Raw genomic sequence first — 13,517 nt, 5'->3', positions numbered from 1 at the left:
TACGGTTAGAGGTAGGTTTTAAGGTAAGAGACAGTTTTAGATTTTGGTTAGTTGTTTTACAAGTCAGGGTCTGTTATAGCCTCTGCCAAGAGAGCATGATGGATATGTAGATAATGTATGCACTGATTGCTTGGGATAGCTCTCTGACATAGTTTGTCACTTGTGAATGCACATAGCATACAAAAATAGGGGTTAGTCGTCGTAGAATATTTTGCCATCTCATGAGAATTTTATTGTCACTGCACACAGTTTTTGGGTAAACTTTTTTTTTTTTTTTCTGTTGTCCATCGTTGATGAGGTAGGCAGGCATCGCGACACAATTTCCGGGCTACCGGATGTTGAGTGAGGAGAAAAAAACAATTGAATCACGAATACAATAAGCGAACATTTAAAATTATGGCACACACCACTGTATCTGAACGTTGGCGAAAACATACATGTTATGTGCAATGCATTATTTATAAATATTGATATTTTGTCGGGTTTGGACTACAAAACGGTATGTTGACATTAGCTAGCTAGCTTTCATCATGTCGACAGCTATCTAACTGGTGAATCGAGAACAAGTTTGCACTAACACATTTTTGGGTGAGTAACTGCGAGTTTTACATAAAACAGATCTAGCTATTGCGTGCATGTTTCTTTAGCTAGCTAACTGGATTTAGAGCATGTTTTCCAACATGTCGGCCTACCTGCAGAATTTCGCTACAGCTGACGTTAGTTGACACAGCTACATACCGTGCCTTCAGAAAGTGTTCACACCCCTGACTTTTTCCACATTTTGTTGTTATATCCTACATTTACAATGTATTAAATTGAGATTTTGTCACAGACCTACACAATACCCCATAATGTCAAAGTGGAATTATGTTCTTAGACATTTTTACAAATTAATTAAAAATGAAAACCTGAAATGTCTTTAGTCAAGTAATCAGCCACGTTATGGAAAGCCTAAATAAGTTCAAGAGTTAAAATGTGCTTAAGTCACAAGTTGCATGGACTCACTCTGTAAAATAATGTTTAACATTTTTTGAATGACAACCTCATCTATTGGTAGATGGGTAAAACTTGAGAAGTTATTCATTAACACTGGATGGTGTATCAATACACCCAGTCACTACAAAGAGACAGGAGTCCTTCATAACTCAGTTGCCGGAGAGGAAGGGAACTGCTCAGAGATTTCAACATGAGGCCCATGGTGACATTAAAACAGAGTATAATTGCTGTGATTGGGTCAACATTGTAAGTTACTCGTCAATATTAACATAAATGAGAGTGTACAGAATATATTCCAAACATGCATCCTGTTTGCAATAAGGCACTAAAGTAAAACTGCAAAAAATGTGGCAAAGAAATTTACTTTATGTCCCAAATACGGTGTTATGTTTGGGGCAAATTCAATACATCACTGAGTACCACTCTTCATATTTTTAAACATGGTGGTAGCTGCATCATGTTATGTGTATGCTTGCCACTGGCAAGGACTAGAGTTTTTTTGTATGTTAATAAAAATAAATGGAATAGAGTTAAGCACAGGCAAAATCCCAGAGGAAATCCTGGTTCAGTCTGCTTTCCAACAGACACTGGGAGACAAATTCATCTTTCAGAAGGACAATAACCTTAAATACAAGGCCAAATCTACACGAGTTGCTTATCAAGATGACATTGAATGTTCCTGAGTGGCCTAGTTACAGTTTTGACTTAAATCGTCTGCAAAATCTATGGCAAGACTTTAAATAGACTGTCTAACATTGATCAACAATCATCTTGTCAGATGTCAGAGCCTGAATAATTATTTTAAGAACATGTAAATATAGTACAATCCAGCTGTGCAAAGTTCTTCAAGCAGGTGAGTCAAGCTCATTCACATGGAGGTCCTAGTGCCTGCTGGATTTAGTTTTTTTAAACTTTCAATTAAGTCCTCGACAACCAGGTGAGAGGAGCTCCTTATTAATCTTTGACCTTAATTCATCAATAAAGGAAGAGTGAAAACCTGCAGACTTTTGGCCCTCTGTGGAATGAGTTTGTCACATGTCTCAGAGACTTACCCAGAAAGACTCACAGTTGTAATCGCTTCCAAAGGTGATTCTAATATGTATTGGCTCAGGCGTGTGAATAATTATTTAAATTAGATATTTCAGTATTTAATTTTCTCAATAAATGTGAAAACATTTTCAATAAACATGTTTTCGCTTTGTCAGTATGGGGTGTAGAAGGGTGAGCATTTTTTTTATTTTGAATTCCGGCTGTAATAGAACAAAATGTGAAAGTCGAGGGGTATAAATACTTTCTGAAAGCCCTGTAGCTAGCTGCCTACAGAGACAAGAGGAATAGATTTGATTTGGGAATTCCCGTAGCTAGTTCTTTTCACTTCGATTAGATCACTGGATGTCAGACAGCCTCAATGGGTTGTGGTGCCTACAACCTATCAATTTGATTCAAGACATGGAAGACACAAGGTGCAACATTTAAACCCAACAGAACAACACTACATCAGTGTGTGAGTATGTGAGATGCATGTAAGCTGATGTTTGGTGAGACAATTTGAATGACAGCATGGGGATAAAATGTTGCACAGGCTGCTAAATCTGGTGCGAAAATACAGATGCAAAATGTAGTGGGACCAGTGGTATATGGTTGTTAAATTATTATAAAAAATGATTTCAAGTCAGTGGCACAGCCCCATCCCTGTCTTGTCCCAATCTATAGAAGGGGTGTTCTTGGCCATTCTTGCCAGGGGCCCTAGAAAGACTAACATTTCTGCGTGCAAAGGGGAAGTAAACTCAAAATACAACATAACATGACCGTTAGTTCGTTAAACCAAGACAGTTTTCAATGTTATGATGTAGAATCACGTGACTCAAACCTCTTTTCTTCTGTTTAGGTACCTGGGGACAGTAGTGGGGTTACCTGGCTAGTTTGTGGTGGAAGAGGAGACGCGTGGTTTGAACAAAAGCTGGATGATCGTTCTTGCCTGGGCTGTTATTGGAGGATCTACGTTGAACATTTATCTTTTCCTCATCAGTCCCGCCAGAGAGCCTGCCTAAAAATAAAGACAGTAAGTATTAAAATAGCATAAGAAAGTCACTAATGTATGTTGGAAAAAGTAGCGTCTTGTTACTTGTATCCCAGAGGCTAGAAAAACTCCATCCTCAATCTAGATTTAATGAGAATTCACCTCTTCCCTATGTTTGGTTTGAAAACACAGAGCAAGAGACTGACTGACATGGGAAGTAAAATTTCCTTCAGTAGAGGAGTCAATGATGAGGAAACAGTCAGCCTTATCTGCTGCCCATAGCAACCCTCCTAAACCCTTGCCTGCCCTGACTAACGAGAAACCGGTAACTGCTGATACTGGCAATGGAGACGCTACTGTTCTAATGTGTCCCCCTTCAGGGTATTTTCATGTCTAGAACTGTATATCTGATACAATATACCCATATATTTGTGCGATATGTGCTGTGTTTGGCTGTTTCTATATTTGATTATGAAAACAGACTGGCGCAAAAGAAAAGTATTAACGCGTTATACCCTTTTTTTAATATATATTTTTTTTACAGCCATCTGAAGAGAAGATCCGCAAGGAGATAGACAACTGCCATAACATGCCCCCAATGAAGGAGCCCTTACAAAGACTCCAACTACAGAGAGAAAGTAAAAGCCAACAGAACAAAGTGGTAGCTGAACCCTCTGACACACGGTCACTACCAGGTACCCCGGTTTCGGTTGTCCATCCTAATTCCAGAAAGGTAAACTCTGGTGACAATCACAGAAGAAAGCTCACAAAGACCCAGGCAAATATGGAGAAAATGCATGTTAATTCACCTGCTACTGGTCATGCTAGAACTCAATGTGAAAGTGCTAATCCTGAAGTGCATTTATCACTTACTGGGAGTGAGCAAACATTGAACTGTATCACAAAGGAGCTGGTGGGTGTAACAAGGCCAGCAGCGGTAGACGTTGTTAGGAAACGTGGTCGCCCTCACAAGAAGGCAAAGATGCTGCATACTGTGCTACAAACAGAGGAGAGTTCTTATCTGAGCACTGCAGAATCAAAGGCTTGGAGTGAAACAATGTCTGACAGAGCGAATGCTATTTCTTTTACTACAAACGGTGTAGAAAACAGGGGTGACATGTCTCTCAGAGCTATTGAAACAAAAGCAATACCTCTGAACTGTGAACCAAGCAATACAGCGGTGTCTGTTCTTGACTCGTCCCCCCAAGACCATCAACCAGCTGAATCCAGCCCTGTGGCTATCTCACCCTTGGAACCAAAAAGGAAAAGGGGACGACCGAAGGGGTCGACCAAGAAACGACCAGGAAGAACCATGAACACTATTTCAGTGCAACAATCCCATGTAACAGAAGAAAAAATGGTAATTAAAAAGGAACCTGATGAGATGCTATCTGAAAAGAGAGGGAAACATTGGTCCTCAGCCTGAGGAAACTCCTGTTGAGCCTAAACACAGAGTAGGACGACCACCAAAGAAAACAACACTCGTGAGGCAGTTTGCATTAGCACAGAGAAAATCACAGAGAAAATCATGTTCTATTACAGCATCTGTGAATTCTCAGGATATTACACCACAACATCAGAAGATTGAGACTGAGCGTTCAGATTATATAGCACGGCATGTGTCTGTGTCACTTAGTCGCGTTGATTCTCAGAGAGGTGGTAGGTCAAGTGGGACTGCTGACATGATCTCTAATGTGAAGTGTGAGGATATTGAAATAGAGCTGGGGGATTTTAATTCCCTGGCACAGTCAAATTGTCTCATGTCTTTTCAATGCCAAACTGACACCAGTGTGAAGGTTGAGGCCTGTAATACTAGTTGTGATGGCACTGAATTCAAAAAGCCACTCAAAGTTTACAAACGCAGAGAAACTGCTGGCACTGCTCCCAGAAAGCGATCCCGGTTTGTTTTTGGAAAAACTAAATACAAAAAAGGAAAGAGGAAAAGGTGTATTGATGCTAGAGGTAGACTCCGAAGTGTGACCTCACAGGGAGATCCAGACACCATGTCAAAGCAGGTCAATGAAGGCAATGGTGATGTTGGAAAGGAGATGGACTGTGGCGAGTCAGCTTGGGAGTATGAGGGCAACACAAATGACAGCTTTTCAAATGGAAGTAAGTCAACAGATGAAGGATTTAAAGATTTGTCTGAGAGTCACCAAAATCCTATCGTCACTGATGTAAACATATTAGAAACTATGTCGCATGAGTCCTTTTCGAAATCAGATGTCGTACAAGGTGAAGAATTTACAAGTAAAAAAATCAAGAAAGAGAGAGATGGTGTAGGCGATGAAACTGAATATAACCCAACAAGCAGTTGTCCGAAGGCTAGGGGTCGACCAAAAGGGAGACCAAAAGGCACAGGGAAAACGTGTGAGTACTGCGGACGCCATTTTGATTTTGTGTCTGTATATACCGTCCATCTACGCACTCATACAGGCGAAAGGCCCTATAAGTGCATTGATTGTGACCAAGACTTTGCCCAGCTATCCAACTTAAAAAGTCATGTCAAGAAACATAACAAGCGCTGTCAGCCTCTGAAGTGTCCTTATTGCAAAATGAAGTTCAGTAATTCAGAGGAATTGCTTGCTCATTGCAAGTGGCACTCGCAGAACCCGAACCAGGACTCAGAGTCTGAAAGTAAAACGAAGGATAACATAAATGAGGCCACTCATACACCCCTTGTTTCTCTGAAAGAAAGGAGAAAAAGGGGAAAGGGGGGGATACTCAAATGCCACATTTGTGGGAAAGTATTTCCCTTTTGGTCTGGTCTGCAGGTTCATATACGTATGCACACTGGGGAAAAACCATATATCTGTAAAGTATGTGGGAAAGCCTTTAGTAATCGCTCATCAATTCGTATTCATGAGGTGACACACTGGTCCATTAAGCCTTACAACTGCACATGGTGTGGAAAGAGTTTCACTCAGTTGTCGTCTGCAAAAAAACATCCCTGCAAGGGTCTGAGGGAGAGTAATGACAGAGGGAGCCGGAAGAAGCCTTTCATATCTTTTACATGTCACATCTGCGAAGAGAGATTTGTTCAGAGGCGTCAGTACAAAACCCACCTGAAAACCCATGCTGGTGTGAAGCTCTTTCGCTGTTTATTCTGTGACCAGCTGTTTAGTGTGATGTCAGAATTTGAAGAGCACCACCAATATTGCACCAAAGTTAGGGGGGAGAAGATGACATCCAAATCTGAATTTAGGATTTGGAAACCTAGAGCCCCTAATCAGCGAAGCTCGCAACAACCAAGTGTCAAGAGTCATTCACGCTCGCAACAACCAAGTGTCAAGAGTCATTCACCAGTCACCCAGTTAGTATTTCCTGCAGCTGCTGATATTCAACCATTTCAGAACCTTGGACAGAGTTCAACTTCCTCTGCCTCGTTGCTGAACTGTGAAACTACCTCACAGCAAAAACAAAGTGGTCGTCTGTCTTCACAAACACATCCCAATAAAGCCATTGCTACAACTCTGCGCCCCTTTCAAACATGCATTATACCCACAAACAATCTCACCCCACTTGTATCAAAGTTGAACAGTCTAGATCGTAAATCTGACCCGAGGAAGTACTTATGCCCACGTTGTGGAAGACTTTTCAGACACACAGGAAGACTCCGAGCCCACATGCTAACTCATGCCCACAGTCAGAGCTACACCTGTGACTGCTGTGGAAAGACCCTGGAAAGCTGGAAAAAGCTTTGGCTTCACCAGCGAATCCACAGACAGAAACTAGGACGGTTCTCATGTCCAAAGTGTCGCCAAGGTTTCCGCTTCGTTGGGCCCTACAAGCAGCACATGCTGCGAGAACACCCTGAGTACCAGTGGATCGATGAGAGACCAAACAAAACTCTCCAAGGACTTGAACAGCAGCAGTGCCTGCCTTATCAATGTGAGGAGTGCAACACCAGCTTCAGGACACTAGATTTGCTTTTCAATCATCAGCTTTGCCATTCCTCACCAGGTGACCACAGTATGTGGATACAGGACGACTGCTATGATTACTCTCCCTCGACACATGAACATGATGTACCTTCCAACGTGAATGGATTTGACCCTCAAATGAACAGTGGCGTAACACACTCCCATCAGGAACTCCACCATACCTACTACCCTTCTCCACCTCTTCAAGCAAACCACCCACGAGGTTCACATCTCCTTCATTACTTTTCCAATCATTCAGACCTACTACATTCACTGTCACCCCTTATACCTGTGCCTCCCCCAATGCAACACCCAGGTTTCCAACCAGGCCTCCAGTTATATGACTCCACCCAGCTGCTCACAAGCCCTCTATCACCACTGTACTCACAGGTAGAGACCATTCCAAACCCTGACAGAAAAGATGGGAATGTAAACAAGAAGCAGAGTAGAATTTATGGGAATGCGACTAAACGTGCTGCTAGATCCAAGGAGGACAAGGCGACAATGAGAGGTTTGGATTGTGCGGAGTGTGGTGTTCAGTTTCCTGCTGTCTCACAACTCTATGAGCATTATTTGCAGCATGCAAGGGGAGAGGTGTAAGAAGTGAAAATGAGGGACCTTTTTCTAACACAAAGGCACGTTATCCTCCCATCTCTTTCTCAGAGGTTTATCAGTTTAGAAATGGCTTATAGGTCAACTAACAAAAGCGGCATTTTTAACACATAAGGGGTTGTTGTATTGATGTGTTTGAGTGAATATTCTGTTGAATGGAGATTGTTACTCTGGTTGCTTGTTGGTCATTAGGGAAGCTGATTACTTTTGGTTGTTATTCGATTTACTTACACTATGATCAATTTTAAGTTGACAGTATTTTATTTTTCTTTGGCGGGTGTCCTTTAATCTGAAAGAATGGTCAGTGCTTTTATACATTTGAGTAGCTGTAGCAGGTTTTGAGACGAGGACAGATCATGGCCTAATCTATTTTTCAATGGAAGTTTGAGTGTAAATTGCTATGCTTGATCATGGAACATTGTCATACCTCTTTTTGTCATTGTTAACCTCTTACTGTCAGACTCTGATTCTCAACTGATGAAAAATAATGTTGTAATTTAGCCTGCCAATACAAGTGATTAACATACCTTTTTATTTTGTCCATTTATTTAAAAGAAAATTAGAAACCTCATATTTTGCAAGTTAGTCATTTATTCTATGTTTAAGTGTTGATTTGTAACTTATGCAAGAAAAATATTTTCACTGCCAATACTCTAGTCGTTTTACCTAATAGGCCTACATTCCCTCATGTTTACAGAAAGTTATTTTGTTTAGAAAAGCAGTACTTGTTCTGTTGCTGATGAACTGACGGCTGTTTACATACTGTATATTTTTTAATTTCTAGTTTCACTCAGTTATTGTGTCAGATAAAAATAAAAGCCACCTTTCTAATGTTGTGCTTATTTAATTTCAGACATATAGCCTAGCACAAGTACATATGTAGGCCAACTGGACACATGTCATGTGGGATTCACTTTCTGGTTCGAATTATTTTGTTGTAGAATGCCCTTTTGAAGGCACTGTTCTCATGGAAGTATTGAATGGTAATGTCGTTTGCTCACTGTGGAGAACAAACTAACTTTCCCCAGATGATGGGGAGTCAATGTAAGATTTAAAAAATTTCAAGACTTTAACTTTGAAATCAGATTGATGTTTTATGGACTACTTTTAATTTGAAGACATATGTGAGACTAATTTCAATTGTTATTAAATGTAATTACTATTCAGCGATTGTGTTTTTTTGCGCCCTTATGTATAGTGTGAAATTGTGATAAAGCTTTATTTTAATGGTGAGGCGCCGATAATAGTTTTTACGGTTGCAGACGACAGAATGGGGCGTGGTCCAAATGGGCGGCAGTAAATCAGTCACGCCACGGTCAAAACATTGGGGTGAATAAAAGATGTTCTTCACAATCCCACCATCGGATGCGCACCGATTGACATCAAACATGGAGAACATGCCTATAATTTAGTTATAATGCAAATATTTTTATTCTTCTGCAAACAAGAGATGTAGTTTACCGGTATCTTTGAAGTATTATATACCCGTGCATTAAACCGCAAGGGACAGAGGATCCATTGAATCTTGAGGAGCAGCCAAGGTAGGCGACGGAATTTGAGGTCATTGACGGTCACAGCCAGGTTCTGTCCATGATATCTTGTACAAATTAGAAGGTGTTCTGTTTTGACCTAAATATGTTATATTTACTGCGTAGGCTATAAACTGAAGAAATTACACAAATGTTTTATATAACCATATTTTGTAAAGTAGTCTGATCTGTGACTAGAGTATGGTTCTACAGCCGACAGACTGTTTATAATAAGCCTTAGCAATCGAGACCAAATGTTCAAGCCATTTCTTTTCCATCATATACTAATCTCAAAGAATACAATAGGATGGAGACCGTATGTGGTAAAGGAGCGACATTGGATGGTGACATGCTGATGGTCATCGTTAAACAAGAGGAAGAAGACCATATGGAGCAGATGTCCAATGGTCCACTGTCATCTGACACACTCATCAAACAGGAGCAAGAAGAGGGCCTAGAACAAGGCACTACAGGTGGGTCCAAATAAGGGTTTAGGAGCCTGTAAGCCAACACTTGCACAGAAACGGAATTGTAGTATTGATCATTTTACAACATGATACAATATATTAGTCTCTTATTTTCAACCTTGATTTTCAACACATTTACTTTCTTTGCTCCTGCAATCCCACTAAATCACGGTCGTACTTCAACTCCAGCTCCAGGCGACCAACTCCCTGAGGAAACCGACACCCTGGAAGAAGCAGAGGAGGAGAAAAAGAGGAGGAAGGGAAAGACCGAAGAGAGGTTCTGGGCTGCTGTTGAGACTGAGGATGTCTCTGGGTCAGACTCCAGTTGGTGCTGCAGACTGTGTCAGCGCTGCTTCAGTTCCTCCTGGCAGCTGACGGGACACTGTTGTACTGGCATCGCGGGGGAGGACGGGGTCGCCCACGGCCACAAGGTCAAACTGGAGTTCCGGTGCCCAGTGTGTGGCGACCGCTTCCTCCGCCCCACAGCCTTCATCATGCACAAGCGCAGTCACATGGGCCAGTCCCAGTACGTCTGTGGGGTCTGTGGACGGACGCTCAAGAGCCTGCGCAAGCTGTCCTCCCACAAGCGCTCACACTCCCGCCGCCGCGGGACTGTGGCTGAACGACAGCAGTGCCCTGACTGCAGCCAGAGCTTCTGCAACTTGACGGCACTCAGAAGCCACCGGGAGAGACAGCATGGAGAGGAGAGGAACTGGAAGGATGAGGAGGACAGTGCGGTGAGAGAGGAAGAGCAGGGAAGCACTGCAGTAATCTCTAATGATTCAACCAGAGTTTCAGGTAAGGCTGGTTCTTTATTAGTATTTCCTCTGGTTTAGGCTATGGATTCACCTCTCATTTGCAAGGTCTTGGAATTCTGTGAACTGGTGTCTTAAAACCGATTATTCTGATCTAGATATGATATGTATCTTGTTATTTTCTCTTTTCAATGACTCAATATTTACCTGTATTTGACAATCTTTCCTCTTTGCAGCAAATCACCACATCATTGTGTATCCACTGGTTCTCCTAACCGTGTCTAATTAGCTTTCTCTTCCCCTAGCTCAGCCTCCCCAGTCTCCTCAGTGCCACCAGTGTTTCATGACCTTTCAGGATGCAGAGACAGAAGAGAGGCATTTACGCTTCAAGCATCCAGTAGAGTATGAGAGACATCTCAGAGGTCGCACAGTGTTTGCCTGCTGTGTCTGCGACCGAACATTCCCCTCCTCCCGCCTGCTCTCAGCTCACCAACGCACCCACAGCAAGTGGAGTCTGCCCCCCACTGGCCCAGAAGACTCTGTCCAAGAAAGCACAGACGGAGGAGAGGCTGAGGGTATATAGAATATTTTAATGTTTTTAATACAGTCTATGTACTTAATATTTCTTTCAGTTTTCACGTTTTATAATTATACATTTTTTGTGTTTTATTAAAAAAATTACAATGTTTCTATTGTCACACACCGAATAGGTGCAGTGAAATGTTCGTTTTTTTATATGGTCAGCCATAGTAGTACAGCGCCCCTGGAGCAAATAAGGGTTAACTGTCTTGCTCAAGGACACATCAACAGATCTTTCATCGTGTCGGCTTGGTATTTCAGGTGTGGACAATGAAAAAAACAGAGCTGGTCCAACGAGCTGTGAGCACTGTCATATCATCTTCAATGACCCTCGAACCTGGGAACGTCACATGACGGCCAAGCACCCCCCATCCCTGTCGACACCTACTTCACCAGGGAATGCCTACCTGACTTCTAGACCTGCCAGGGGTCAACTACGACCCTATCGCTGCTCCTCCTGTGGAGAGAGATTCATACAGGAAAGCACCCTGACCAAACACTGCACCGAGGCACACGCCAGCTGAGAGAGGATGGTTCTGGGAGCATAGATACCAAGATGAAGAGGACAAGAGGCAAGTTGGAGTGATCTATATATATATGATTGTTTTCCAGGAGTGCCTTGACTAACTATTTATAAAGTTGTTTAATGAAGAAATTACATGTCACTTATGAGATTTATCCTATCATTTCATTGTAGGTCTTAGTGTCAACCCTTATGCCAACTTTCTCCAACAAGAAACAGAATCTTCACAAAATCTATTTTGAATTAATATCTCTTTTAGGGCTGTGACGATACCAGTATTGCAATATTTTTTCCATGCCAAAAATGAAAACGCCAGGCAGACTTGACTCTTTGGTCCTTTTTATTTTCTAAGCTATAGCTTTGAAAATAAATAAGTGATTCTGGATGAAAACATAACGATGTTTGTTTCCAACTTCAAGGCTGTTTCCCCAAAGAAGTTAAATCCACTTTGTGTTTTGTTTCCTTGCCACGATACTGGTATCGTCCCGGCCCTAACAACTTGAAAGCACGAGTGTCAAAATGGAGTAGTTTTCAAAATAAAAGCATGACCATATTTATTAGAGATTCACATAAAAAAAAGAATAGTTATTCACCTGTGCCATGAATAAAGATAGGATGAAAACAGACCAAACCAGCTTTTGATCATTTTGATAGCAATAATGTTTGTACTACGACATGTAAACTACATGAACAAAAGTATGGGAACACCTGCTCATCAAACATCTCATTCCAAAATCATGGGCATTAATATGGAATTGGTTCCCTCTTCGCTGCTATAACAGTCTCCACTCTTCTGGGTAGGCTTTCCATTAGTAGTTGGAACATTGCTGTGTGTAGTTGCTTCCATTCAGCCACGTGCATTAGTGAGGTCGGGCACTGATGTTGGGCGATTATGCCTGGCTGGCAGTCGGCGTTCTATTTCATCCCAAAAGTGTTCGATGGGGTTTAGGTCAAGGCTCTATGCAGACCAGTCAAGTTCTTCCACACCGATCTCAACATACCATTTCTGTATGGACTGAAAGCTGAAAGCGCGAACCACTGCTTTTAATCAGGGCAAGGTGTCTGGTAATATGTCCGAATATAAACAATGCAGCTATTCCCTCCGCAAGGCTATTAAACAAGCTAATCGTCAGTACAGAGACAAAGTGGAATCTCAATTCAATGGCTCAGACACAAGAGGCATGTGGCAGGGTCTACAGTCAATCACGGACTACAAGAAGAAACCCAGCCCAGTCACGGACCAGGATGTCTTGCTCCCAGGCAGACTAAATCACTTTTTTGCCCGCTTTGAGGACAATACAGTGCCACTGACACGGCCTGCAACGAAAACATGCGGTCTCTCCTTCACTGCAGCCGAGGTGAGTAAGACATTTAAACGTGTTAACCCTCGCAAGGCTGCAGGCCCAGACGGCATCCCCAGCCGCGCCCTCAGAGCATGCGCAGACCAGCTGGCCGGTGTGTTTACGGACATATTCAATCAATCCCTATACCAGTCTGCTGTTCCCACATGCTTCAAGAGGGCCACCATTGTTCCTGTTCCCAAGAAAGCTAAGGTAACTGAGCTAAACGACTACCGCCCCGTAGCACTCACTTCCGTCATCATGAAGTGCTTTGAGAGACTAGTCAAGGACCATATCACCTCCACCCTACCTGACACCCTAGACCCACTCCAATTTGCTTACCGCCCAAATAGGTCCACAGACGATGCAATCTCAACCACACTGCACACTGCCCTAACCCACCTGGACAAGAGGAATACCTATGTGAGAATGCTGTTCATCGACTACAGCTCGGCATTCAATACCATAGTACCCTCCAAGCTCGTCATCAAGCTCGAGACCCTGGGTCTCGACCCCGCCCTGTGCAACTGGGTACTGGACTTCCTGACGGGCCGCCCACAGGTGGTGAGGGTAGGCAACAACATCTCCTCCCCGCTGATCCTCAACACGGGGCCCCACAAGGGTGCGTTCTGAGCCCTCTCCTGTACTCCCTGTTCACCCACGACTGCGTGGCCATGCACGCCTCCAACTCAATCATCAAGTTTGCGGACGACACAACAGTGGTAGGCTTGATTACCAACAACGACGAGACGGCCTACAGGGAGGAGGTGAGG

At 42.7% G+C, this 13,517-nt stretch overlaps 2 protein-coding genes across 4 annotated transcripts; both read left to right on the top strand.

Moving 5' to 3' along the window:
• Nucleotides 1-324: 324 nt before the first annotated feature.
• On the top strand, nucleotides 325-8,382 carry si:dkeyp-84f3.9 (zinc finger protein 184). 2 transcript variants are annotated; one of them, XM_029647472.2, is made up of 3 exons: nucleotides 325-588; nucleotides 2,885-3,058; nucleotides 3,561-8,382. In XM_029647472.2, exon 3 carries the CDS (start codon nucleotides 4,396-4,398, stop codon nucleotides 7,537-7,539), a length of 3,144 nt encoding a protein of 1,047 aa, XP_029503332.2. In that variant the 5' UTR covers nucleotides 325-588; nucleotides 2,885-3,058; nucleotides 3,561-4,395; the 3' UTR covers nucleotides 7,540-8,382. The 2 variants fall into 2 exon arrangements, with proteins under 2 accessions (XP_029503332.2, XP_064864120.1); XM_065008048.1 differs by lacking the exons at nucleotides 325-588; nucleotides 2,885-3,058 and adding an exon at nucleotides 3,220-3,341.
• A 455-nt stretch (nucleotides 8,383-8,837) lies between these two features.
• On the top strand, nucleotides 8,838-13,311 carry LOC115118766 (zinc finger protein 629-like). 2 transcript variants are annotated; one of them, XM_029647474.2, is made up of 5 exons: nucleotides 8,838-9,092; nucleotides 9,387-9,553; nucleotides 9,737-10,345; nucleotides 10,608-10,877; nucleotides 11,143-13,311. In XM_029647474.2, exons 2-5 carry the CDS (start codon nucleotides 9,388-9,390, stop codon nucleotides 11,403-11,405), a joined length of 1,308 nt encoding a protein of 435 aa, XP_029503334.1. In that variant the 5' UTR covers nucleotides 8,838-9,092; nucleotide 9,387; the 3' UTR covers nucleotides 11,406-13,311. The 2 variants fall into 2 exon arrangements, with proteins under 2 accessions (XP_029503334.1, XP_029503333.1); XM_029647473.2 differs by having other exon boundaries at nucleotides 9,377-9,553.
• Nucleotides 13,312-13,517: the final 206 nt, after the last annotated feature.

This window comes from Oncorhynchus nerka, linkage group LG3 (assembly GCF_034236695.1).
Source record: "Oncorhynchus nerka isolate Pitt River linkage group LG3, Oner_Uvic_2.0, whole genome shotgun sequence".
NCBI classification, from domain to species: Eukaryota; Metazoa; Chordata; class Actinopteri; order Salmoniformes; family Salmonidae; genus Oncorhynchus; species Oncorhynchus nerka.
The sequence above is the reverse complement of the archived record's forward strand: the minus strand, read 5'-3'. Positions and strand labels throughout refer to the sequence as shown.

Coding starts and splice junctions, on each gene's coding strand:
- si:dkeyp-84f3.9 (XM_029647472.2), top strand. CDS start 4,396: ATGAGATGCTATCTGAAAAGAGAGGGAAACATTGGTCCTCAGCCTGAG.
- LOC115118766 (XM_029647474.2), top strand. CDS start 9,388: ATGGAGACCGTATGTGGTAAAGGAGCGACATTGGATGGTGACATGCTG. Junction 9,554..9,736: donor CCTAGAACAAGGCACTACAG/GTGGGTCCAAAT, acceptor CTTCAACTCCAG/CTCCAGGCGACCAACTCCCT. Junction 10,878..11,142: donor AGACGGAGGAGAGGCTGAGG/GTATATAGAATA, acceptor TTGGTATTTCAG/GTGTGGACAATGAAAAAAAC.